The 27,583-nt window shown below is 32.6% G+C and overlaps 3 protein-coding genes across 4 annotated transcripts in view; 1 reads left to right on the forward strand and 2 right to left on the reverse strand.

The window, feature by feature from the left end:
- LOC128192368 (peptidyl-prolyl cis-trans isomerase D-like) overlaps window positions 1–6,896 on the reverse strand; it is a 15,120-nt gene extending 8,224 nt beyond the window's left edge. Inside the window, exons 1-4 of the mRNA XM_052864978.1 lie at window positions 6,759–6,896; window positions 4,805–4,945; window positions 4,182–4,288; window positions 3,737–3,925 (exon numbers count right to left, since the gene is read on the reverse strand). Of these exons, the coding sequence (XP_052720938.1) occupies window positions 3,737–3,925; window positions 4,182–4,288; window positions 4,805–4,945; window positions 6,759–6,816 (495 nt within the window). The 5' untranslated portion in view covers window positions 6,817–6,896. The remainder of the gene's footprint in view (window positions 1–3,736; window positions 3,926–4,181; window positions 4,289–4,804; window positions 4,946–6,758) is intronic.
- A 373-nt stretch (window positions 6,897–7,269) lies between these two features.
- Window positions 7,270–18,669, reverse strand: LOC128192367 (integrin-linked protein kinase-like). 2 transcript variants are annotated; one of them, XM_052864976.1, is made up of 13 exons: window positions 18,296–18,669; window positions 14,983–15,148; window positions 14,736–14,831; window positions 14,113–14,209; window positions 13,857–13,937; window positions 13,622–13,707; window positions 13,398–13,507; window positions 12,969–13,090; window positions 12,671–12,792; window positions 12,196–12,270; window positions 9,246–9,345; window positions 8,847–8,977; window positions 7,270–8,647 (listed from the first exon to the last, which is right to left on the reverse strand). In XM_052864976.1, exons 1-13 carry the CDS (start codon window positions 18,382–18,384, stop codon window positions 8,498–8,500), a joined length of 1,425 nt encoding a protein of 474 aa, XP_052720936.1. In that variant the 5' UTR covers window positions 18,385–18,669; the 3' UTR covers window positions 7,270–8,497. The 2 variants fall into 2 exon arrangements, with proteins under 2 accessions (XP_052720936.1, XP_052720937.1); XM_052864977.1 differs by lacking the exon at window positions 12,196–12,270.
- A 3,267-nt stretch (window positions 18,670–21,936) lies between these two features.
- On the forward strand, window positions 21,937–27,289 carry LOC128156481 (zinc finger and BTB domain-containing protein 41-like). Its single transcript, XM_052818649.1, has 2 exons — window positions 21,937–22,193; window positions 24,028–27,289. The coding sequence occupies exon 2, from the start codon at window positions 24,033–24,035 to the stop codon at window positions 26,007–26,009; it is 1,977 nt and encodes a 658-aa protein (XP_052674609.1). The 5' UTR covers window positions 21,937–22,193; window positions 24,028–24,032; the 3' UTR covers window positions 26,010–27,289.
- Window positions 27,290–27,583: the final 294 nt, after the last annotated feature.

Raw genomic sequence — 27,583 nt, forward strand, 5'->3', positions numbered from 1 at the left:
AGATAATTGACAATTTCTGATTCTAAGGGGGTCAGGATGACCCCTTAGGGTCATGACTTACATGCCATAATGATCTGATGCGCCTGCATGACCTAAGGAGGAATAATACCTTTGGATTAAGGTGGGGATCTCAATGGTTTTTATGATATTTGATAATTTCAGGAAGAGCACTTGGGATCATGACCTACATACCATCTTAAATGCCTTGAACAAAGAAACAATAATATAATATGTACATGATATATGATTCAATTTAAGAACCCAGATATAGATCAATCATCTATTTTGTAATACTTCCTATGTATATATACATGTACATGTATTAGTTTGTGTTTTGTTCTATACTATTCATGTTCATGACTGTAGTATGGCTTAGTTTTATTTTAAATTACATTAAAAAATTGTCAAATATATGACTTGGAACCCCCACTCCCAAACAAACTCAAATATAAACTGTTCTCTCTCTCTCCCCCCCCCCCCCCCTTCCTTGTCGAATAATCTATTAAAATCAAAATATAATTTGGGTGTCTAAAAACTTTTATAAACTGGTAAAAAATGTTATTCTTAAAAAAAATTACATTACACCTTGCATAATTGACAAATGATCTATTGAGATACGATCAGAGGTCATATTTCTACCTTGGGATCAATAAGTAGTATTCATTGACAAGTTAAAATTAATTAATAACAATAAATGATTCAAATTATAAATGTTTATACTCCACATTCATCCCCCCCCAATCTAATCTGCTTATAAAGATTCAGTCTTCTTAATACATTCTTACATGTGTTGAGGGGTTAAAGACAACACCTGGGGGTCATTAATGTACTTTACACCAGTTGATGCATCATAATGACTTTAGAAGATATTTTGTATTTTCCTGTTTCGTGGGGTCAGAACAGTCCCATAAGGTCATGACCTACATTGTATTTATTGCATTATAATACATTAAGAAAGAAATACTCCTTCCTTCCTATTATTACTCATATAAAAAATATAAGTGTCTACACTTACTTACATATGAAATACACAAATTTAATAAGAAATTGTTTATACAGGGTCAATATGGGGTCAACTCAACAGTGCATGCAGTCTGACAAATGAAAAAAATAACTTTTGCAACTAAAATGACAGAAACTTTACAAATGCGATAGGATAGGTAACGATGATAAGCTTATTTAAATATTAAAAGATGATGATACAGTATGCTGTCAAAGGGAGATTACATTTAGAAAGTGAAAGTAGAACTTATATACATGTGTATGTATGCTGGCAGGAATCCCATGCTGGCATCTTATTATATTGTGCTACTGCTACTACATGTATTATGCTTACCTAAATTGGTCAACATCATAATGATAATCCAATTAAAACACAATAATGAATTCCTTTAGCTGATCTTAACTACCGTAATCCTTTTCTGCATACGGAAAACACAGACATGTATGTATGGGTGTTGCTAAAACGCGGAACGGAAAACGGAACGGAATGGAAAATATCATCACGTTTATCCCTTAAAAAGGGTATAGACTGGCCAGAAACGATTTACTTTGTATCTTTTATTTATATCTAATGAATGATTATCAACATGTTGCTATCTTATTAATATTCATATGAATGTCTATCAATTATAGCATTGTATTCATTCGGCTTTAGTTGAGTACGAAACGGAAAAATCAAATGTATACGAATTGTGAAACATTAACATGATTAAACGAGCAAATTAGCTATAACTTTTTACTTATTTCTCTTATATGGTATTGCTGGCATATTAGCGTAACGTACGCAGTTAGTGAAAGCGTTTTATGCGTGTTTTGAGTATTTTTATATTATTTTCAAATATGATGTACATGTATATACTTACATCAAAATTGAATTTTCGGTGTTCTAGACGATCTTTTATCATACAGACGATACAGTATCATTGAGATGGAAGAAAAAAACTGTAGGACTGACGACATTAAAAAATTGAAATACAGTAAACATTAAAATACTCGGTAATTTGTGAAACTAGTAATTTGTGAAACTAGTATTTTTAGCAATGCAATTTTGTTTACGTTTGCATTACAAAGCATGCAGTTGTTTATTCCAGCAGCTATATACATATGATCCAAATAGAGAGCTCTAGACGTTGCCTGGTTTGATTTTCCGATTATATATTGGGACTATAGTCTGTCGATCCCAAAATATTCATGCAGCACATTTGGACGATTTATAATGGAAAATGTTGACATCTTTTCTCCATTTGGAAGTCACTCAGAAGACCTTGCACAATTTTTCAACACCATCATCCGGGTCTGTTAAAATGCAAAACCCCGTAGACTTCTTTATTTTTAGCCGTGTATTTATACCAGCTGATAAGCTAGAGAGGACGTTTTAAAGAAAGAATAATGAGAATGTTTAATGCTTCTAAAAGAGAATCGCTTGAACCCTGAGGTATATATAAATATACAGCAAAAAGTGAATCGAGGATATTTTGGGACAGAATATTGTGGTCAATGCATGTACTGTTAATTTTGAGGAAATAAATATTCTTGAATAAATAATCTAATATTGCTAATCTTTCAAAAAAAATTAAAAAGGTACATAAAGTATATCGTTTTAGCATACTTAACAAATCTATGAGGTAAATAACATTAGATAAGATTTTCCGTTTTCCTTCCGTTCCGTTTTCCGTTCCGCGTTTTAGCAACACCCATGTATGTATATACGTGAACCCATCTAATCGAAGAGCTGGGTAAAACTAGTACCCGCTAATGAGACATGCAAACCTGTGTTGTGTACGTAACTTCAGACAAAGATCAGTCATTTGTAACATGCATGTATTTTTATGACCTATTCTTCAAATCCACTTGCACTATTTTATTAGGTAAATAACAGCTTTAAGGTGGTGCAGGACACCTGCATATTGTGATGTACATGTATACTTCCTATTGAGATAAACAATAAAGTATGTTGACTATTGATTAAATATTTACCCCCCAAATAATGTTACCTAACATTGAAGCGCAATGGGTTAGAGCGTTTACATGTCTGAAAGAGCATTGGGGTCCAAGGTGTATTTTTGGTAATTTACGAATTTTCATGGGGAGGGGGGGTCTGGACCCCTCACTCCCACCCCTTCTCTAAATCTGTGCACACGATGATGTTCATGTAGGCACACAGAAGCAAATCTAAAACCGGCAACCGCCACGGGGAGGGGGCATAATTTAATTTTTAATTTTGTTTGTAATAATTATAAAGACCATTATACTTCCTATGACATAAAATGTTAAGATTATTGATTAACTGAAAATTCACTGCAAACAGTTCTACCCCAAATTGCACATAAAGTGCTGCTCATGTCACGATGTGTATTATCATATGGGCAGGGATCTCATCCTTCAGTTATGAAAATTATAATTTTTAAATGTATTACCGGAGTTTGCATGTAGCCTTCATTTTTAATTAAACTGGTATAAAACAGTGTTATTTAGGGGCAAACACATGGTGCGGGTATTACTGTCTAATGACAGCATCTAGTTATTTATTTTTATTGATTTATGATTTTATCACATCTCTAACTTTACTTTTTGATCAACCCTTGTGCATGTTCTTGCCCTTTTCTCTTTTACTTATTTGCTTTCCTTACAATGTATAGCATATACATAAACAATATAATTACACTGTCTCATGCATTAATGATAAGAGAAAAACATAAGAAGATTTGTTTTAAATGCACTTTTTTTTTTTTACCAGTTTTGGTTTCTCTTCCTCCTTCTCCACATTTTCCAGCTCACGAACAACACCCATACCCTTCAGAACCTTCCCAAATACAACATGTTTACCATCCAAATGGTGTGCTGGCTTACAGAGGATGAAGAACTGTGAGCCATTTGTATTAGGGCCTGCATTTGCCATACTGAGAAGACCAGGCTTGTCATGCTGGAAAGGAATAGGGTGAGAATAAAAAATACACAGATTTAATCAAGTAAAATGTGATTTAAGATAAAAATGACTGATTAAATGTGGAAAAATGTAATATGAAGATAAAATCATATGAACTCACTACAGATATCAGTCTACATTTTACCCATAACATGATACATGTAAGACATTAAAGATATATGGAATGTGTTCATTCATTAGAGAATCAATGACATGTGCCTAATTAAAATGCAGAAGCATAGAGTTATCTTACAGTGTATGGGAAGCCTTCATCCTCAAATTTTTCACCATAAATACTTTCTCCTCCAGTTCCATTTTTGTTGGAGAAATCACCTCCTTGGACCATAAAGTCCTTTATAACTGACAAAACAAAACACACAATGTACACACAGCAATTAAAGTAGTATGTAGTGCTATCATATTGAACCAATATAACTTTTTTCTCAGACTTTGAGGTGAAAAAGAAGATAATTACATAAATCTTTTCCCTTATAAACATCCAAAGATTATGGTACATTTTGCAGATTCCTTTAATCTTTAAATGGTGCTTCTCAAGAGACTAGTTTAACTCCCTTAAACTTTTTTAAAATGATGTGAATTTTTTGTCCATTACAAAAACTGTGTGATAAGAAATGAGAGGGGAACTAGAACTTGCTATAATGTGGGACATTTTAAAAATCCATGGAAAGCACAAACATTTGTACAAGCAAGATTATTAGGTTATTTGTTGACAATTTTCATAGAAATTTATTCTTAATTTAAAATAACAATTTAACATCTGTAGATATGGTACTGTATATTATATTTTTATAACAATTTGAAGTAACAGTAAACACATGCTCATAAGTGATTACTTTGTTACAGTGACACACTTACTTCTATGGAATGGACATTTCTTGAAATGCAGTGGACATCCAGTTGATTTACCAATGCCTTTCTCTCCAGTACACAATGCTCTAAAGTTTTCTGCTGTTTTTGGAAGTTTATCTTTGAATAACTCAAAGACAATTCTGCCCACTACCAACAGAAATGTTTTCAACAATGTACAAAATAAGAAAAAAAGTAGGACTTCACAAACAAAACGATAAGAAGTACATATTATCCCATACACAGAAGTTGTTACCTGTAACATATCATCTATTCTAATGCGGATTTACCATAATTTTAGAAAATATAATTTTTTCTAAATTTTTCACTTCAAATTTATATCCCATTTGGGATATTATATCACAAACGGGCTATTACGTATATTATATCCCATTTGGGCAATTGGTCCCAACCTGCTTAAAGGAAGTGAACATGAAAAAATTAATTGTTGCTTAATTAATTTTAAAAGCCTTTTGAAACTTAAAAATGAAGTCTGTTACCTTTTTGTTTATTTCTATCAAGAGATTTTATCAATTTGACACTCTCAGTGAAAGGTTTATGGAGGTAATCCATTATTCCCCAGCATGCATCTGTTCTCTGACGTAGATAAGCCACTTTGCTGCTGGTGACTGGGTCAATGTTGGAACTAGGCCAGTGTTTATGTACAGAGTTGATAAAAGTTACAAGAAAAAATATGCCTTGATGTGAAGAAAAATTTTGTGTACTGTCATGAGAAGACAAGGATTTAGTACATTTCTATAAATGAACCTCAGATAACTATATATGATTTGTGCAAAAAATGAATAAATAAATTAATTTGTGAAATATGAGACCATCACATTCCAGATGTTTGTACGGAGATGTGGCAGTCAGTGTTTACATAAATAAAATGCTTTTTTAGATTTCAATTTAAATTATTATAAAAATGTAATTTCATTTTCTTTGTGGCTATGGTTTCTTACCGTTACTTTTTATTTAAATGCCCTGGAAATTTTTCTGATTTGTTTTTATCTTAGATCTTGATGATATATGTACGCCGGTTCTGTTTATGCTGTCAGAAGAATAACAGGACTAAGACACTTTTTAAAAGTCAGGATGCTGAGCAATGCACTTGTGTGCTCATTTATGTAGCACACATAATATTCAAACTCATTAATAAGAAATCCCGAGTGCAAGAAAAATAGGTCACAATAACACTGATCCACGGACATTCCATTCTAGTTGCATGTCACATTAACTGCAGGTGGGAATGCATCAAAAATCTTCCTCCATAAACACTGTTTAAAAATGACAACTCTTTACATCCATTGCAAGTTTCAATTCACATTTTGATGATGGCATTTTATCTCTGTTACTAAACGTGTGTAAAAATGCAATGTGTCTCACTGGCGTCAGCATCAGTGCTGCCCTCTCGTAGATGCTTAGAGATAACCCAGCAGGGAGGTAACGATTTTAACAATATGGCAGCGCTCATGGATTGCAAGAATTAGTTATTCTAAGTGGCATATCTTCTTACTGAGGAAAGTTCTGTCTAAACGATTTTCAGATATCATTATACACATCAAACAGACAAATTTGAGCCCTTGATAATTTTTTCATGTTCACTTCCTTTAACAAAGCTATTGTTATGACCTACTGCAAGAATTATCATATAGGCCTAATGTATTTCATACACCTGTAAGCATCTTTCATTTACTAGATCTTGACCTTAAGAATATATTTCAGTCTGTTGTAATAAAGAAAGCAGATATCACCGCAATCCTCTAAATCTGAGGAAATTCGAAGAATATATTTCAGTCTGTTGTAATAAAGAAAGCAGATATCACCGCAATCCTCTAAATCTGAGGAAATTCGAAAGCTCACGTGCAGAAAAGCAATGTAGCCTGTATTATGTTTTGAAATAGAAAACAACTAGCTTACATATCAACAGTGTAATTTTAAAAATCCCAATTGTGAGTTTTACCATTTTCGCCCCCGATTTGAACGTCGAAGAAAACTCTTGGGTTCTCTGGATTTTCCATGTTTTTTGCCGGCCTGACAGATTTTAGACAGGTCGTACGTTAGTTACCAACAGTATCAGTATTGTTTAAAAATTGTTATTTAAAATTAGATGGTATTAGCCAATTTGAAGGAAATGAAGAATAAAAATGAGCACAACCACATCCCTGATTTGGAATATGACATTCACAGCTAGGTTTTTCGGTAAAGGTCCACACTAATCCGAGATTGTTTCATAAATATGTCTCCGATATCAACAATACAGTTAAATTTGTCCGAGATTTTTTAAAGAATAAATCAGAACCCTTGACATTAGGGCTTTATAGTTAAAAGGTATTCTTGCTTGTTACTTTGTTTGGCAGAATTTTCATTTTTTTAAAAATAAATACTTGGTTTAGGTTTCAAATAGTGAGCTAGCTATCCAAGTGACAAAAATAAGATTTTAAGAAAGAGAATAATGCAAAAACACAGAAAAATAAATATTGTTGACCTTTTTTATTATAGAATACAATATTCCAATTCACACTAGCTAGAGCGAAAATTATCTTCTAGTAATACACATACGTAAAAATGTTTTCATCAATAAACTGAAATATTTCCACTCTCTACAAATTTTATATTATGTTAACATGCATGCATGTATAGTAAGAAAAAAATTCTATTTGAACTGCAGTGTACAGAAATTCAAAACTTAAATAAAATTATACATGTAAGAATCAATATATGTCAAACATATTCTGTTGAAAATCACATAAAAATAAATGTAGATATTTAAAAAGTTTATTTCAATTGATGTATTCATATCTCATGTCATGCAAGTCTCTTTTTCTTCATTTTAACCTATGACCTTCTACATTGTATACTCATGAATTTTTACTTTTATCAAAACTTGCTATCAATACAGTAAAACGCTAAAAGAATACATGTTTAAAACAAATAAATTAACATTGCTTGTTTCATAAACAGGTATATATACCACAGAAATAGAAACATAATAAAGCAAATATGTTGATGGTCGGCAGCAAAGATATGGTGTGGTAAATGAAATATATTACTTAATTAATACAATATAACATACATTTAAGTTTAGCACCAGTATAAGAATCTCACATATTTATATTTTATATATTCAGCACACTTTGTGAATTTTTTTTCTTTTTACAAGACTTTGAACACTACATTCATAATTCATTCTGATCTCAAGACAACACAATATCTACGAAGTGATGACATCATCACACATATGCCAGTATGCTTACCAAGTAATCAGGTACTAGTATATTCGACTTGGTATAAAAGAGGAATACAGGTATATTTGTTACAGGTATTTTCAAGCTAATTATATGTCAGTGCACCTGACGATGGGAAGTTTCATTCAGCACAAATTAAAAGGAAAATTAACGACTCCCTTCAAAATAGATATCAAAGGCACTTTAAATTTACATTATATGGTATTTGAAATATTGCTTCAATTATTCACATTAAAATTCAATAGACTAGATATATACATATATATATACATTACTGTCAGATCAATTCATTATTGTACATACTGCTAACATTCACACCTACATAAATGACAGTACAAATAAACATTTATACATGTACTATGTGAAATACACTTGGCACTATTTGTGGATAAAATTCATCACAGGTTAATAATTGTCTGTGACAGTATATATTTTAGAAATTCTTATTTTTCCCTTATTTCTGCTTTAATTTCTCCAGAATGGGGATAATCATGTCGAATTTGGGACGTTTTCCCGGTTCTTCATTGCTGCAGATCTTGACAAGTCGGGCCATGTGGGAGGAGATTCCAGGTGGCAGTGACAATCGCAAGCCCTCCATGGCAATCTTTTCAATAGATTTTATTTTTAAAATTAAAAATTATATGATAAAGCAAATATCTTATTAATGTTGATGATATGTTTTATTTTTATTTCTACACATTGATGATGCTTGAAATATATATTTAACACAAGCAAGAAATATATTTTTTTTAAAATATCAATGGTTTCAATGTTCCCTACTCCTCTGATTACCCAGTACTTACTTTCATTCCAGTCTCCATGGGAGACAACTCTGCGTGTGGCACCTCTCTGGTTTCAAGTTCCCACAGCAGTACAGCAAAGCTCCACATGTCTGCTGCCTTCAGGTTGATGTCCTCTGGTCGTCTCTGAAGGGCTGAAATCATGCAACACAATACAGTTGTACATGTATCATAAAAGTAGTAAAATAATCAACATACAACACCTACTTCTTCAAAGCATTATAATATTAGTCCAATACGGACATTTCTGTTTTAAAACTTGCTTAACATATAAATTCATATTTTCAATATTTATAGCAAATACCCTTCTTTTTCTAAAATGCACAATATTAAATTGTATATAATATTTTCTGATAGGAATCCTCATGATTTCTGAAGAAAAAAAAGCATAGCCTCTCTTACCTTCTGGAGACATCCAAGCTGGAGCGTAGAGTTTACCTCTCTCATGGAAGGAGAATTTGTAATCTCCCATGTTGATCCGAGCGGTCAAGTCCTCATCTATCTATTCAGTCATGCAAAAGAAATAAAAGAAAATCTTTTTTAAATGGATAACACAGCATGTTATTAAGACATAGACAAGCATAATTATATACTTCATACAAATCTATAATCGGGATCATTACTGACATTTATCAGAGAAATATTTTCAAAATTACTCCCAAGAAATTCCTTCATTCAAGAAAATATGTCCTTGGATCTTCATTGCAGTCCATTAACATGTTTCTAATTTTTAGTTGAACATGCATATAAAGTAAATGTAGCTTTGTAAACATATCTCTACTATACTGCAATATCGCAATCAGCTTTGTAATACATGTACATATAAAAGAACATGCTCTCCAGAAAGAGTAAACAAAAACAAAAGGAAAAACCAAAAACAGGAGCCAACCAGCGTCATATGCAATTAAATGACTGCAGTAATGTTTACTATGTACTTGTAAAGTTGATATCAGACATCCTATTTGGATATTATACCTTTTTAGACATCTTACTTCAGCTTAATTAATAGCTGAGGCACATTACCTAGTTATAAATGAAAAATGTTTGTCCAAATTTAATATCATATCATAAACCAACAGGGATGGCAATTTCTAACTGGTGAACCAGTTACTCTGTCGGAACATCAAACGTTCTCTGGTGATATTCCACCAGTCATAGGAATTACCGATGGCCTTCCTCAATAATTTGTAAATTCTTGTACATGTATCTGTTAGGTTACCAAACCGCTGCACTGCATGTTTGTTGTTTTCTTGCATTGACAAATTGCCTAGTATGATGCCACCTTGTTTTGGAGTAGCAAAGTCTTATTTATATAAATATATATATATATGTCACATCACTGAATCTACAAATCGAAGCATTATAATGGTGGGAATATAAACCAGAATATTTTATAAATATCATTTTTTGGTGTGGCAATCATCACAGTAAATAAAGAAATAATTTGCCATGATAAATTTTTGCATTTTGAAACGAGTAAGCAGTTTATCAATCGTAATAAGCGCATAACGTACTAGTAATCGGTCAGAACAAATTGCGATAACCGGTAACTGATTAGCAATTCCGCAATTTATTGCCATCCCTACAAACCATCTTTTCCTCTTGTATTTATATAATATAATTACTGTTAGATGCTCTTTGATAACCATCATCTCAATCATTCTGATTAATTGTTTCAAATGTATTTCTTCAGGCAATTAAATAACAAAACATATAATGTAAATATGTACAACTCATTCAGCAAAATTTAAGATTTTTAAGTTTATGTTTTACTTCACTCTTTTTAAAATTTTATCCCCAACCCCAAGTAATATTTTGGAATAATATATATATACAATGTATATAATTATGTATACATGTATTACTGTATCATGTCCACTATATAACCCTGGTACATGTATATCTGATCACTTCTCTTTTGTGGTATATCTGTGAACCTGAACATTTAGTTTTAAAAAGGGGTATATTTTTACTGCTATGTATGCAACAATGATATTAAATACAATAAATAGCATATTAAGGCACATTTTCTCTTCATGTTCTATCATAACTTACATGTGTTATAATTATCAGTATAGTATAATAGGCAATACATCAACAATGTGTAATTACAATGTGTAATACAGTTGGAAATCTGTAGGCTTATAAAAGAAGAATATAAATTAACCTCAGCGAAATTACTGTCAATCTGAAATTGTGAAAAAATTCACATCAAAATATCCAAAAGTTATTGGTGGCAATCAAAGTAACTTTTGTACAGGCTTTAAATCATATATATTTACTGCTAAACTTTCAACCTACCAAATGAAAGTTGCAGATAACTTGATTTGGAAAAGACATAACACAATATATTTACATCAACGAGTATGATTCCGTCTATTTCTTGGAAAACTTAAAGTTAATTCATAGCTCTATAGAACAGCTATAGAGACTGGCAGGACTTCCTGTTTATCAACTGGTCGAAACCTACAGCAACCTGAGAAAAATCCCGGACCACACAAAATAATCATGATGTCGGATTAAAATTCCCAAAGGAGACGATTATATTCTTTTAGCTATTAAACGTACTAATGTACATTAACAGTAATTTAGTGAATTTTACTTAATACTTTTAACAATCAATTTATTCATTTGCTAAAAGAAAGATGTAAATATAAACAATAAAATGATTTCTTTGATGATTCATGTTGGTTATGAAGGTAGCAATCATTGCAGAAAAAAATTACATAACCCGCTAATGTGGGTTATGTATTTTTTCTGCAATGTCGCCACCTTCATATCCTGCATGACTCACCAAAGAAAGCATTTTATTGTTTGAATGGTGCAAGGAAAGGTGCCAAATATTCAGGCAAAACTTTTAGTGATAAACCTACATGTAGGTGTGTGTTGTGCTGTACCAAAAAATCTTTTGATAATTAATAAAGTCATGTAAATTACACTGCATGTGAAAAAAAAGGAACCAAGGCTCTGAAAAAAAGAGGAAAATCTTTCATTCACCTATTTTTCTGTGGTAAAAAGTTTAAATATAGTAAATTTTTTATTTTAATGGATTTTTAATGCAAATTTTGCATCATATGCAAAAACCACTTCAGATAAAAATCTTCCACACATAAACATACAAGTCATAATATCACAATACATGGTATAAGGCTATGCTTCCTACTCCTATCATAGCAAATAATCAACTAAGTCATGGCCCACGTACAGCAAGAGATGATTGGATGACAAGTTCCTCAAACTGATGAATTTTTTGGGATAAATTTTTGCTAATCCTAAATGAGCGGTAATAAAAATGATGATTGGTTGAATGACAAGTTAGTAAGAACTACACACAATGGGTACATTCCATTACCCCTCCATTCATGGTGCCATCAGGTGCGTAATACTTAGGGTCATCAATATTTATCTTAGCCAAGTCCTCATCAATCTATAGAAAACCAAACTCTTGTGATGAACCAGTGGAAAAATCAAATTACTCTAAAGACATCTATTGACATCAATATTTCTTCTAAGTATTGATTATGTTATGTATTCATAGACATGTACCTGTTGTCAAATACAGTAATATCAATTATCAGCTACTTGTTCCCATATAACATACATGTATATCATAATTAAAAGAAATGTTACATCAATTATTGGCAACATGTTTCCATATCACTTCTTTTTATCATGAACATGTATAATGTTTATTTTACAAACTGCTGATGCACACTGGATTCAATCAATGTTCTAAAAAAATGGTTCAATGAAAAACAAGTAATTTCTGGTTAAACAAAAGACATGAATTTGTTTGTGGGTTGAATAATTTATCCTTTGTGACCTACCATGACATGTTTGCTGGTGAGTATCAGGTTGGGTATGGCAGGTTCCATGGTGTGGAGAAACTCCATGCCTCGAGCTATATCAATGGCGAATCTCAGTGCTTGATTCTGATCCACAACTATACCTATAATACACACAAATACATTGTAGCTATTTACAATTCACATCTACTGGGGTGAATTGAGATTGAAGCAATTTTCTTTTTTTTTTTGCAGACTGTTATTAATTTATTGTCTCTCAAAATCACATGATTTCAACACTACATTTTTAAATGACAAAAAAACATGACACATGTTTTACCTGTTTCTCCATGCAAGACATTAAACAGAGATCCATAGGGCATAAACTGGCTTATGACTACAAGATTTGGAGGTTGATTGCAACAAGCCAATACCGGTAATATGTTGGGATGGTTGAAGATTCTAAAAGGAAAATACTCATTCTATACCAGTACATGTATGCGTACATTTGTGCATAACGTTAAAGTTTAAACTACATCTATCTTCAATATTTCAATTACATGTATCAGAGTAATCTCTGTAGATATTCAGCTTGGCTTGATGTATTTTTTCAGTCCAGATATCAAGCTGAACCGAATGTCTAATGAGATCATGTATATTTGTATACACCTTCTCTGGGACTAAGTATAAATTTGTAAAAACTTGATTTTTACAACTTCCTTCTTATTTATCAGTTTAGTTGAAAAAAAAATGTCAAAATGACACAAACCTAAGCCTGGGAAATTCCTCCTGGAAGTCTCTGGAGTTCCTAACAGTGCATTCTCGCAGTGACAAGATCTTAGCAACAATGTCATTCTTCTGCCACTGGCCTCTCCAAACCTTGCAAAGATTCCATTTCAAACTGATGTTAATCAACATGCTTTTCTGAGCAGGAATATATGAAAAATGAAGGAATTATTTGTACACATAAAAAAAGAAGAAAGAATCTGTTACCTCCCCTGAGTGAGTGTTGGCTATATGAGTTGTCAGACTTAGTTGATCAATATCTATTCCTGTGTGTCGTGATAACAGTGCATCTCCTTAAAAATAAATTCATTTAAAATTCATTCAAGGTAGTCAACTGAAGATGTCAAAATGATGTAAATGTACAATGGATGAATAAAGTACAACTAATACGAAATTTGAACTAAAAATTAAATTATATCGACCCATTAAATTTTACACTTACTACTTCTTGTTTTATACCCTAACCAACTCCTGTCTTTGAATGGTATTTTCTGCAAGTCCTGCCCAAGTTGCACAGCACGATCTAATAAAAAAAAACATTCAAAATCAAATACCGGTAATACAAAATTTACATGTACATACATATAATTCTAGATAGAATATACAATTCCAAGTAGATATACAAGAAACAGTTTAAATACTGGAAAAAAACCCAACTGATACAGTTGTGCAGTTGACATTTAAACATCAATCCATACCTTTGAGTATGTTTGCCAATCTTTTCGTTGCCTTGTCAAGAGGGGTTTCATCGAATTTATTGGCCATTCCAACAAGGGCTCCATTGTTGACTAAATCCTAACAAAATACCAACAAATGTATAAATAATATATTACACAGCAAAAGAGCTGTATTAGTGAAATGTAGGAAGAAAATATTCATTGGTTAAATGGTTATAAAGCTGCATTCAAATACATGTACATGTAGAGTGTCTAAAATTGGTAACTGTTAACATAAGTTTAGATTACTTGGTAAAGAATAATCATTCATAATAATATTCTACTTAAATATGTTACTTTAATAAGCAAAGGTGGAAAAAAGTATGTTTTGCAAGTCTTATCTAGTTAAAAGTCCATATGTAGTGTTTCAGCATATTCTAAAGTATATTTGGATACATTTGATAAAAGTGGGGATAAAGATATGAGATGACCATATGATAAATATAACATTTTTTCTTGACCGAGTTACCGGTACTAAAAAAATGATGGAAAGTCCTTAAATTCATTCTGCATTTAAAATCATAATGTTTACACTACCCTTTTAATTTAAATCAATCCTCAGAAGGTAAATTTAGCATACGTTTGTACGACTGATACATACTCACCTCTGCTACATAATCATGACCCCAAAAGCAGGCGTAATGTAATGGAGTATTCCCATGTTCATTAATGGCATTTATGTTAGCCTTGTTATGAATAAGCTAAAAAGGAAAAAATGAATTCACAGTTAACATACAATACAATTAATTTACCGGTAAACATTGTAACAGAGATGTTCTGATTTGAACAAAGTGGGGCGTCTGGTAAAATTTAAAAGATAAACATGACGTCCTGGTATAGCTATGATCTGACCATTACTACGATGTCTCTGTGACCATGGCTGGCTGCTAGATGGAGAGCAGTGTCGTCTCCCATGTTGGTGGCATTGATGCGAGCCCCCCGCTGGATAAGCATGTCCACAATATTGGTGCGTCCTTCCCGGGATGCCCAATGTAATAAACTAAATCGGTGGTCATCTCTAGAATATAGATCAACAAACCAATCAAAATTCAAAGCAGTTATACTGAGTGTTGAACATTTTTATAATAGGTTGCAGGTGGATATGGCGTGTTGGATTACAATCATGCTTTTGAATAAACTGAATTTTAAAAAAAAAAAGAATTTCCAACCCAGGGATATGCTGTAAACATTCTTACTAGATAAAATACAAGTGATTTCTTCATCAAAACCGTGAAAACATTCAACTAAAGATGCATAATTATTGAAAATTACAGAGCTCCTGATAATTTTTTGTACATGTTTGTACAATAGAGTGACACTGTTTACCCCCTGTTTTTGAAATAAATGTGTATTTTTCAATTTTCAAAACTTCCATTCTATTATTTACTGTACATGCATGTTCCGCTATTCCTAAACCAAGAAATACACAAATAAAGATAAATTGATGATGCAGTAGTTTTTGTAAAAATGACAGTTGTCCTATGGACCAAGGGCACTGAGACAAACATACAAACTACTAGTATTTATTGCCCTTCAAGTCCTTTTTTCTCTGTCAAATTTGATTCAAGGAAAATTACTTTTAGCTATTATGTCTTCGACAAGACTCAAAACTAAATTTTGACTCGATCTATTACATGTATTATATCCTCTCAGTGTAAACCAATCTACAATCTGCTTTCTCTCATACCGAGGTAGTCTGGTACAAGACTACTTTAAAGTAGTCTGGAGAAATTTCTCTTCCCTGTTTCTAGAATTGTCCATAGTTAATGTTATTCATATTCAAAAATTGTTATGCATATCTATACTGTGTATATATGTAAGCTTGATTCTAACTTTTAATGCGTAGCTCTAACAAGTCAATGGGTATTTACACTGACATGCACCTTATCTGGAGCTCGATCTGGTTACATATAAATGCTTCCTTTCAAAACAAAGATGCATTGTACTTTAGCATTGTACATAAATATTGCCCAACAAACATGTAATTCATAAAAAGAATTGATAATGAAAGTATCTGAGAGTATTGCATAAGCATGTCCCCTACCCACACCCCCAAATTTTAAAATGTTATGTTTCTAAATAGGTCTAAAGAAAATTTGGTTAAAGAATTTGTTTAAAGGACAAACCCAATTAGTAATAAAAAAATAAATCCTTTAAAGGTAAGTTCTTCATCATCTTTGGGTTCATTTGCGTTCATTTGGGTAAATAAATGCACCAGTGTAGCACTAACCCGTCATGAATACGAGATTCTAAAAATTAATAACTTTAAAAACCTGAGGATAAAAAGTAACTCAAGTCCAACTCGATGAGTGATTATTGCTGAGTTAGATGGAATTTACAGTAGGATCTGCATGATAAAGTCCTGTCTTTTCTTTTCTCACCTCATTTATTTGAACACTTATCGTAAGTATTAAGAGTCATATTTAACAGATGTTAAGAAAGTTTCCAAAAAAGTACTGGTAGTAAGAAAATTTCCTAAAAGTACCGTAGTCTAAATGCCAAAGAACTCATTAGATAGATCTATCATAAATTTATACAGAGCTCTATATGAAACTGATGTTAGCAACATCAATATAATTGTTTAGACAAGACACACATATATAGTACCGGGTATATATGTAAAGCAACAATATATACCCGGTACTCTTAAAATGATAAACCACTCACTTTAAAAGCATGTGTTTACTAATGTTTTAAATTTTTCAGTAGCTGGAGAACTGTAGCTCCATGGGAAATCAGGTTGAGGGACCATAGAGCTACAGTTCCTGCCACACCAAAAAATGTATATTTATTGCACACAAAAAGTTACACATGGTTTTGGACTTATTAAAACTAATTTAGGAATATACATGTATTCTGTAATAATATTTCACTTTAGATATCATTACTTGACTTGCCTCTTAATATCTTTTAAACACCCGTATCAGCCCTGTAAAGTGAAATTGTGTGGTTTGTTTACAGGTAGAAATGGCGGCTCTTGGTCCCATCATGAAATGAACAATTTTTTTTACATACTTCACTTTCCAAGGTTTGTTGGTGTGTTTAGGAAAATGTTTGAGGCAACTCAGTCAAGTAAAGTGATGAATCAGTGGTAAAATGTCTCAGGAATTTTACAGTATTCAAATCTTAACAGAATATTTTCCTAAATTACCAGTAGTTTAATAATTTCAAAACTGTGCACAACTTTTGAGTGCAATAAAGATACAGTTTTTTGTAGGGCTGGAACTGTAGCTTCACGGTCTGTCAATCCAAATTTTACATGGAGCTACAGTTCTGCAGATAAACATTGCAGAATTTTTCATAAGCCAGGTCAGAAATTTGTTTAAATAAACGAAAATGAGAAATAAAGATCTTTAAAATAACAGATTGTACTGCAAAAAACTTTGCTTCTATATGAGTGACCCAATAGAGAATATGTATGAGTGCAGTCATTAATCAATTGAGATCAGGAGGGGGAGGGGGGCTAAGAGTGTAAAACAGTGAGGCGGCACCTCAAATCTGCTCTGGATAGCATAATAAAAATGTCAGATCAAGTGAATTTTTAACTGTGCATTGAAATTGACACACCAAACTCTACCCCTACACTTCCTGACTCTCCATAGTAGATCGAGGGTGCAGAGTCAGCTTATTACATCATATGTGTAGTGTACTGTGTAGCACAAAATTCTTAGCATTCCTTTGTAAACAATACATCCGGTGGTAGAGTACTGCTCTGTGAGCAAGTGCTAAACAAAAACAAGTGGTTAGATGCGTGCCTCATCAGCTGAGTGCAGTAACTCCAAATTATTTTGTTAAACTCAGAGCTTTAGAGATGAATCATTAGAATGGAATACTAATCCTGGCACTAATTAAATTTAACCTCACATATTTTCACAAATGATTCAATAATATCAATATGTTTAGATGATTTTTTCAAACGGAGCAGTCAAACTCCCTTTGGTGAGCCTCAATCTGTTATTTTACAAAAAAATGGAAACCCATGTTTGGGAGGTGCAGTGTGATCACTGTATACTTTCAAATATAGTAGTTTTAACTTTAGAACACTTCTTATGTTATTCATTTTAAGACTTGTTTCAAATACTGCCTATGGACAGTCCAAAAAAGTGATGAAGATGTTTAATAGATGCATTAACATATCATTTTAAGACCGGAAATGATTACATACCCTTGGTTGAGATCGTTTTCAGTGTTGTCCAGCCACATTCGGACTTGAAACGCATTGCCTTCTCGAACTTGTGTAAAAATGTCGTCCATATTAATTGTTTTTAGAAACTCAAATGCTGAATGTTCTGTGTTATAAACTTTTCCTTGCTTTAGTTAGTTTTCAATCTCACATCTCACGAAAGTAGGTCAAACTAACTTCATATCCGTAGGAAAATCATATCACTCATAGATGATCAAATAAAATTCATTTAGTTAATCGGTGTCGGCTGAATACGACTGATAACCGTTCAGATCTCGCAGAGAAATAGGAACGAAAGTTTAGGAACTAAATAATCTTGTATGGTAAACACACAGGAAAATACAGAGACGATATAATACATAAAATTTAAAAGTAAGGAAGTGTTTAACCCGGAAAATGCGGCTGGGACTGTCCAATTTATTTCAAAATTGGCTGTTCAAAAAATCTCCGGAAAGACAATGAAGAAAAATGTTGACGGCATTACTGTATAGCAAGCAAAATTTACAAAACTATAGCATTAGATTAGCATTTGTACACTATAGTTTATAACATTTTAATGTGGTTTTACCGATGAAAACTATCGTAACTAACGTGGAACCGAGTGAAAAATGAAAATGTGTCAATGAAGATTTCTTGGAAATTTTACCTTTCGTCGATTTCAATTGCACTTCTTTCACAGGTGTGTATATTTATAATAAAAATCGTCCAAATGTGCTGCATAAATATCTTGGCCCGGGACAGACCGAGTACAAGGTTAACTGTGAAACTATAAACTTTCAGTACAGTTAAGTTGAATTAACTATAGTTTATGATTCGTAAACTAGTTAACATTCGATAAACCTACTTTATCAACTCTGAAACTACTGTTAACGCCGGCCGTTAATCTATATTTCACATTCGTAAACCATAGTAAACGCGATCATCTATATATGTTTCATAAGTGTAAACTATATATAGCCGCGGTAAATATTATCATTTTCAATTGTCCTTGTCTGTGATAACATTACGAATCAATTTTGAAGCATATAACCCAATAATTTCATAAAGGATGAGCGACACAAAATGGGCGTGTCTTATACCGAACAACACAGGCACGTAGCATCGGGGGGGGGGGGGGCTGCCCCCCACTTTTTTGTTGTTTTTTTTCTCAAATTTACATGCAAAAAATTGAATTAAGATGGAGTTGCCGCCCCCCCCCCCCCACTTTTATGGGACCCTGTAAAAATGTGAATAGAAAATAAGAAAATAATCGGCGTGAAATTAAAAGTTAAAAGTATATTACCCCCCCCCCCCACCCCCACGGTTTAGGATTTGAGGGATTTTGGAAAGTAACCTTTTCCCCTTTTGTTTTTTTATTTTGATTGTCAAGATTTTTTGGACGAGTCTGCCCGGACCGAAATTATAATCACGTCACAATGCACCAACGTCAAAAACGTACTAATCCGCTTGACGTTACGTTTGAATTTTGAACAGATTAATATCATTTTTAAAAGTAAAACGGACTCAATTTGTACAGCAAATTACAGAAAATGAAATTATAAGGAATGAACTCAATATCTACCCAAGTTATACGAGTATAACCTGGGTTGGAGCAATTTACGCTTTTTTATAATCCGCTTGGCGGATTATAAAGCGGGTCATTTTGCTTCGCGGATTATAAAGTGTAAATTGCCCCAACCCAGGTTATACTCGTATAACTTGGGTAGATATTGAGTTCATTTCTTAAAGAACCAGACAGTTCATAACGTTAACGTATCCATGAAACACTTTGTAAAATACTTAAATGTATAAACATATCTAGATGAAACGTGTTTTGTAAAGGAGCCATTTTCCTATGACATAATAAAAAAAACAACAATAATTTTAACGGACGTAATGGCCACAATGGGGAGAGGTCGTGTATTATGGTATACATTTCCCGAACCATAACTCAACGAAAAAATTTTACTTATTCGTGATAAACATTCAATTTCCCTTGTACGGCATTATTAAAAATTCAGAAAAAGGTAATTATTGTAACGATTATTTTTTTCTTTCGTAATAATAAGAAAGGATCCCGGTATCACTCTTTTAGTATCCCCGAGTACCCAAACTCCGTCACCATAAGCAGAAAACATTCCGCGTTTCTCTGTAAATTATTTTTTTGCAGTTTTTATCGTCTGCAATCATTAAATATAATCTGAAACGTTATAATTTAGAAAATTATTAGCAAAAATATTTTTATTATTATTCAAATAAGCTCTCTGAATAAGACGTTTATCACACGTGCTATCATAACTTATGAACCTAACTCCGTCACCCACATGATCTATGATACGCCAGGGAATGAAGACATGTTAACAATTTAGTTTAAACTCAACTTGTATCTAGGCCAAGTTATTATAAGTAAAATCGGTGTATACAATTTAAATTGTATATCATTTCATCAAAGTGAAATGATCGCCAGAATAAAAAAAATGGGCCTTTGTAACAAAAATCACAATGACCTCTCAGAATGTATGGATGCCGTTTGATTTCTGTCCTTATATATTTGAAATATATCATATCATCTATGAATATATCAATGATTATTTTATTTATTAATTACATTTTTAATAAATGTAGCATATTCCAAATACCGACATACCGTATATATCTGTAACCCTGTATAATTAAAAAATTACGGCATGAGCGATTTGACGTTATCATCAAGTGTAATGTGAAATGTTTCATCGTGACCTCTCTTAAAATGACTGACCACGGTAAGTAATCTAATAGGCCCGCGTGTTAGAAATACCGTTATTTTAGTGCATCCGTGAAAAGATGTTAGCTGATTTCACGCAATTATTGTTGCATAAAATGTGCAAGGTGTAATTTTGTTATGTTTATACACATTCTTAAATTTAACCGTTGTAAATTGTTGACATTTGATTGAAGACTATTGACATGCAAAAAATGACGCCATAATCACACTTGATTTCAAACGGCGAGGAGTTTCCCGAAAGTGACGGAGTTAGGGTAGTGACGGAGTTAGGGGGCTATGCGATACATATATAGTGCTAATTTCGCAACGTTATATAAAACTGTTTTCTTGTATGGGATAATTATACAAATGTATGAGATAACTATATATATTTTTAATAGCACTTTTGTCTTTCATTCGTATGCTTGATCAGCTGTTTGTCATTTTGATTTTGACGTGTTTTTTTTTGGGGGGGTGGGGGGGGGGGCAGAGGGGTTATCATGATATTTTAAATTTAGTAAGTGTTGAAAATAATTTTTCATTGGCGCTTCCCATCTAAAACAGCGTTTATCGTTCATTCCGATATCATGAAAAATTAATAATATAGTTTTAAAAATATGATTTATAAAAATCGAACTATCATATGAAAAAAAGCTATATATATTTCAAATACGTCTTTTCTTGAAACCTCTTAGCAGTAGTTGTTGATGACATATAAATTTATTTCACAGTACAGTTTTTGTTTCATTGACAGCATGTAAATTGATACACATTGTCATTACATATTATATCATAAACTTCGCCACATTGACCTTACAAGTTTGAACTTCCCGCCGTTCAAATATCGTTTTGTAACATATAATCTCAAAAATGATTCATTGTTTACTTCCTGTTGACACTTTGTAAAAAAATAAAAACGATTTTGAATTAGAGTTTGCGTATTAAATTAAAATTAAGAAAATTAGCATTATATTTAGTATATCTTAACAATCAAACAATCACACGATCAACATTTGCGTTTCTTGACCTTGTGTCCTTCTAATCAGCAATCGTCATGACGGAGGTCGCTAGGTCAAGGCCAAACACGCAACACCCGCATACCAAATCGCCGCTGAGGCTTGATGGAACAAAGCAGAAACTGGAAAACGCCGACGACCCGTAAGTTTATGAATATTGTTTTCTAGGTACTGATTTTTATATTGTATACTTAATATAAGACTCTGGATCCGCAGAAATCCCTTTCTGACCTTGTGACCGATTTATGGCGGTCGAAAGTATTGAGAAACTCGGCGGAAACCATCTTGTACTGAATAAACCACTTCTTTAAAATTTTACCTCATTACTGTCGAAAAAATATCGTACACTTTTTGTTTTACGTGTATACAGTACCTATAACGATACTTTCATGTCTGTTATGGTCATGATCTTGTCAATATATACATATTTGAGAGTTCAGTAGTAAAAAAAGAACAAGCTTGCAAGTGTCATTATGATGTTTTGATAATTCCCATCTCATGCCCTTACATATACTGTGTTATTACAGTAAATAGCAATAAACACGGTTATATTGTTTACATTTTTACGATGCATAAGGGAGACAATGTCATTGGTGGATCTAGATTTATAGTCACTGCTACTGTTCCTGCTACCTGCTACTCTAATGAGCTGCAGAAATTGGAAAAATGATTATGTACCCTGTTTAATCAATTCTCAAACATCTAAAATGTATATAGATTTCATTGATATACATACATATGAAATTCAAGATATAATTATGAAATAGATATAGCCTTAAGTTTTATATATTTAGATAGCATCAACAATGCATATTAAGATAATTTTGAGTTTTTTTGGTAATAAATAAATAAATCCTTGATTTATATGTACATGATGCATGATTATATTTTCTTCATTTGGTTTCAATACATCATAATCACTATGGATTATAATACATGTATTCCATTCTGGGGTTGGTGTTGGGTTCAGTAACACTTGCATAGACAAAAGGAGTTTACATGATATGTCTAAAAAAGGTTGAAATAAAATCTTGCAGATTTACTGCTAAAGTGATATGTCATATGGAATAAAAACTTATATATACTTCAGGGTACAGTACATCAAAGCTTTGGTCCTTGATAAATTGTATGAAATATAAAATTAGTCATAATTCAAAGTAAGAAGGGATTTAATTGCAATACATGCTTTACATTGTGTATAAGTAAGTAAGTTATTTATTTATTTATTGTGATATGTGTATACATTTCCAAGTGTAATATCAACAACGGCAAGCATAGATAATTTAACACCCGGCCTATCGGGCCTATATCTCACTTTAATTTTAAACGCATTATGCTTGAAAAAATAAAAAAAAGTAACACAGTATCAAGCGGTAAACAAAGAAACGATTGAAAAATACATGTTTAAGTATAAAGCTTCCGTTAAAACCCTTGAATTTGCACCCCTTGTTTTGATTTAACAGTTTATATAATACAGTATATGTTTATTTTCTGAACAATAATGATTGTCTACGTATAAAAGAATGATATGAGTATTTGGCAACCTGCCAAGGATAATTTGAAATAAGTATAATTAGTGCATCTGCATGTATCTGACAATTCTAGTAATTGATTAAATCCAGTATTTTTGAAAAGGATTCTTCTATAATCGTTATATTAGGACAATGTAATGAAAAGTGAATTTCGTTTTCTACACTATTTTTACAACAAAAAGTACAAATTTGCTGCTCTTTAACAGGTTCACTGTGGTATCTACCTGTCTCAATTCTTAATGGTAAAACCCCACATCTAAAACATTGATTGCAAATGTTAAGGCACTAAAATAAAACTGTATGGGCCCTGCTCATGATTGCATCAAAACTAAATCAGAATGTTCAGCTCTACATGACTCGATATGTCTGCCATTTGATATCATTAATATGTGTGGCATTTTTTCTGAAAAAATTTCTAATGTTTTGTATTTTTTTTCTTTGTAGATTAAATGGAGGAAAAAATAAATCAGATACTGCAGTCTGCAATCATCTCCCTCTGTTCTCAGCATTACTCAGAAAAATTGGAGGTTGATGGAATCATCTGTATATCATCACAACAGACAAACCTGCGTCATGTCGTAAAAATTCACCATACTGTTGATCCCAACAACCTACACCATGGACAGGGGGTCTCCGGAAATTCCTCCCCAGCACCTGCCTCAACCACACCCACACAGTGGACGGAACAGCAGAGGAGAGGGATGATTCAGGGAGAGAAGACGAAAACCAGAAAGCGATCAAGAAACACAGAGGATAGTGACCCTGATTTCAACTGTAGTATATCAAACAGTGCAGACCATTTCCCAACAATTGTTAAGCAGCTTCACAAAAGGAAATCTAGAGCACAGAAGATTAGTACTTATACAGAATATGATTCAGAAGGTTCTAATAGTCCAGAATATGGATCTGATGCTCAGGACGGTCGGTATGGGGTCAGCGATGGCGGTTTGGGTGAAGAGCCATTGGGATCTGCCTCAGTGTTACTCAAACTTTTAGCAAAGCCCCACAAAAGGTCCATGCTGGCAAATCAGCCAACCCCAGTAAATCCAAGTGTAGAAATGGTTAATCTTGAGGGGGCAGTCAAATCTGGACTGGAGTATCAGATCAAATTGAATGATGGTTCTGTAACCAGAAAGGAACATGTCACTCAAGTAGAGGAGAAGACAACACAATCTCAGCCTCCAGTTGTAAAGGACGAGCCTGTATGGGATGGAGAGTATGGAGGGATGAACCACCAGAAGCAAAATGGTGATGTTGCTGATTACAAGAGCGAAAACAGTAATGTAGGTCCCAATTCAGACTCTGCTTTAGAAAGAAATTCTATTTTAATGAAAATTTTAGAGGGAAAGAGTTTAAGAGAAGCTTACAAGACAGAGCATGGGTCTTCACCAGGACCTGATACCCAAATCTTTGAGGAAAAATCAAAATCATCTGAACAGGAAAACTCTTTGTTATATCGACTGCCTTTTGTGTCATTCCAAGATCTTTTCCCACAGAACTCGCAAGACATTTTACCAAGCGAAAACAACACTTCAAGAAAAAGAAATATTGGATCTAAAAAGCCGCTTACTTTGCAAACTCTTGAGTATACCAAAACAGGAATCACAAAAACAAGTACACAAAAACAAATACAACACTCTGAACAGAAATATTCAACTCGTCTCTCATCAGGGAAAAAAAACCCTGTTAGCTATCAAGAAATGTTAGGAGCTGTGAATTACAGCTCAGATGATGAAAAAGATCAAGGAGAAAGGGAAGTGGATGAAGAAATTTACACTCCACAGCAATCAGAGTATAATGTCGTGACCCGTGAGGCTGATATAGTAGAATCTGAAATCAAAACTGGAGCCAAACGAAGAAAAATGGGACCAAGGTGCAAAGTTGGTGGTAAACGAGAAAACCCTGAGACGGCTAATAAAGAGGAATCAGGCAAGTCCAAACCTACAGTGGTTTGTAGCAATGATAAATTTGAGTGCAGTATATGTGGACGTATATTTGACAATAAAGCTCTGCGGGACATGCACGAAGACGCTGAGCGCGCTGAGCACTTCTTCAAGTGTCCGTTATGTGATGGGTTCTTTGGAAGTGAAGAATCGAAACTAATTCACATGCAAGACAGACATGGAATAGCTACTAAAGAATTTGCTGAAGAAAGGGCAAACAGAAAGCTCAGTTCTTCAAAGAATAAGTCAGTGGTAAAGAAGAAAGAGGCTTTGCTGACAAAGATGGCCGTTTCATCTCAGGACGATTATAAAGATTCTTCTGAGAAAGGATCAACAGACGATAGTCAGGAGTCACTTGCTGTTGAGATTAAGCAAGAAAAAACAAGTGAAAATGCAACTGAGTGTGATATGTGTGATATGAAGTTTTATGAGACGGAAGAGCTCAAAGAACACATTCAAACATTTCATGGGGCTGTTCAATAATGATTGATAATCATGCACTCCTTTGATTGATATTATTGTCATTTTTCATGTTGAATTTATGTGTGGGTAGTCAGATGTATCAAATTATAATATACCTTCATATTCATTATTCAATAGTTTGATATAATTTAGAAAAAATTGTATGAAAAATATGTCTCCTATCTCCAATTTATAATCAGAAGGGACCATCAGAATGTTAATCATGTGTTGATAATTTTAAAATCGATGTTAATTTCTAGGACAGTTTTGTGGGGGTCATGAACATAATACATACATTGTATTAAATTTTGTCCTTGTTGGTACAAATATCATTTAATGATCCCAATGTGGAAATCAACAGGAACGAATCTCCAGCATCTCTTTAGAATAAACCATATCATACTCATATTTGATATTCATATAGAGTTCCCTTAAGACTTTCCTTTTTTTAAGATATTAGAAGTCAGTCTGAATATTTCTCTAACATTCCATTGAATATGTACCCAAAAGTGTGATCAATTTTTAATACATTTTACATATTGTATAACATGTACATGTATTTGTTTTCAATATTTGATGTGGTATTTTATTTATAATTTTTTGGGGGCACCTGTACTAGTATTTTTACAAAAGTACCTAAGTATATTTTATGACTTGCATGGAACTGTTTGAGGCATGTATCATTGAGTCATATGATAATTAATGATGTTTATAAATAATTTGTATCATTTGTAATTTTAACATTGTACTTCAATGAATCCACATTGGAGAAGAGAGAAAAAAACCTTGTCAAGATATCATTAAAAAAATGATATTATTTCTGACTATGTGATTGCTTACCAAGGTCAGAAAGATTTGCTACTATCAAGATTAATTATAGATTTAAAAGACTTAAAATAAATGTAGTTCTAAATCCACATGTTTGTTAAAAACGTTGACTTACAGTTGTATGCATAGGTCATTTAATTGTGAAGAAATTACAGTAGATGAATGTTTCATGTATTTTTTTGTAGCATTTTTTTTTTTTGATAAGTTAATTCTTTTGTAAATGTATTGGTACAGACTTGTAAAGTATCATTACAGACAAATATATGTATGTAAATGATAGAAAACAAATATATATCATACGGAAATATTATATATCATCCATGTTGGATAATTTTTTTCAAAATTTATTATATAATGAATAAATTTTGTAGGCAAATGTTTATAATTTTTTTAATGCAATGGTAATTATCTTGAAAAGAATTCATCCAAAAACTAAATTAATATTCAAAATTAAAGTATAGATATGCAATGCACTGATGGCTATTTTCTTTACTACCGGGAACAAGAACATGTAGCAGCTAGAACTTGAGTCTCGAAGTCTGAATTTACTGATTTAATTTTGACTTAAGAACCTGATCAATGTAATTTCATAATTTTTTTCTCCAGAAAACCTTGATCAAGATGGCAATAACTTAATGATTATGCTGATGGAAATCTGATGTATGATATTGACTTCATGAATTAGAATTTGATAACTGCCATGCAAATGGCTGAATTATTTTAAATGGGCATAGTCACGATTTTTGTTAAAATTTGTGTTTTTTATT

Source organism: Crassostrea angulata, chromosome 7 (assembly GCF_025612915.1).
Source record: "Crassostrea angulata isolate pt1a10 chromosome 7, ASM2561291v2, whole genome shotgun sequence".
Classification (NCBI taxonomy): domain Eukaryota; kingdom Metazoa; phylum Mollusca; class Bivalvia; order Ostreida; family Ostreidae; genus Magallana; species Magallana angulata.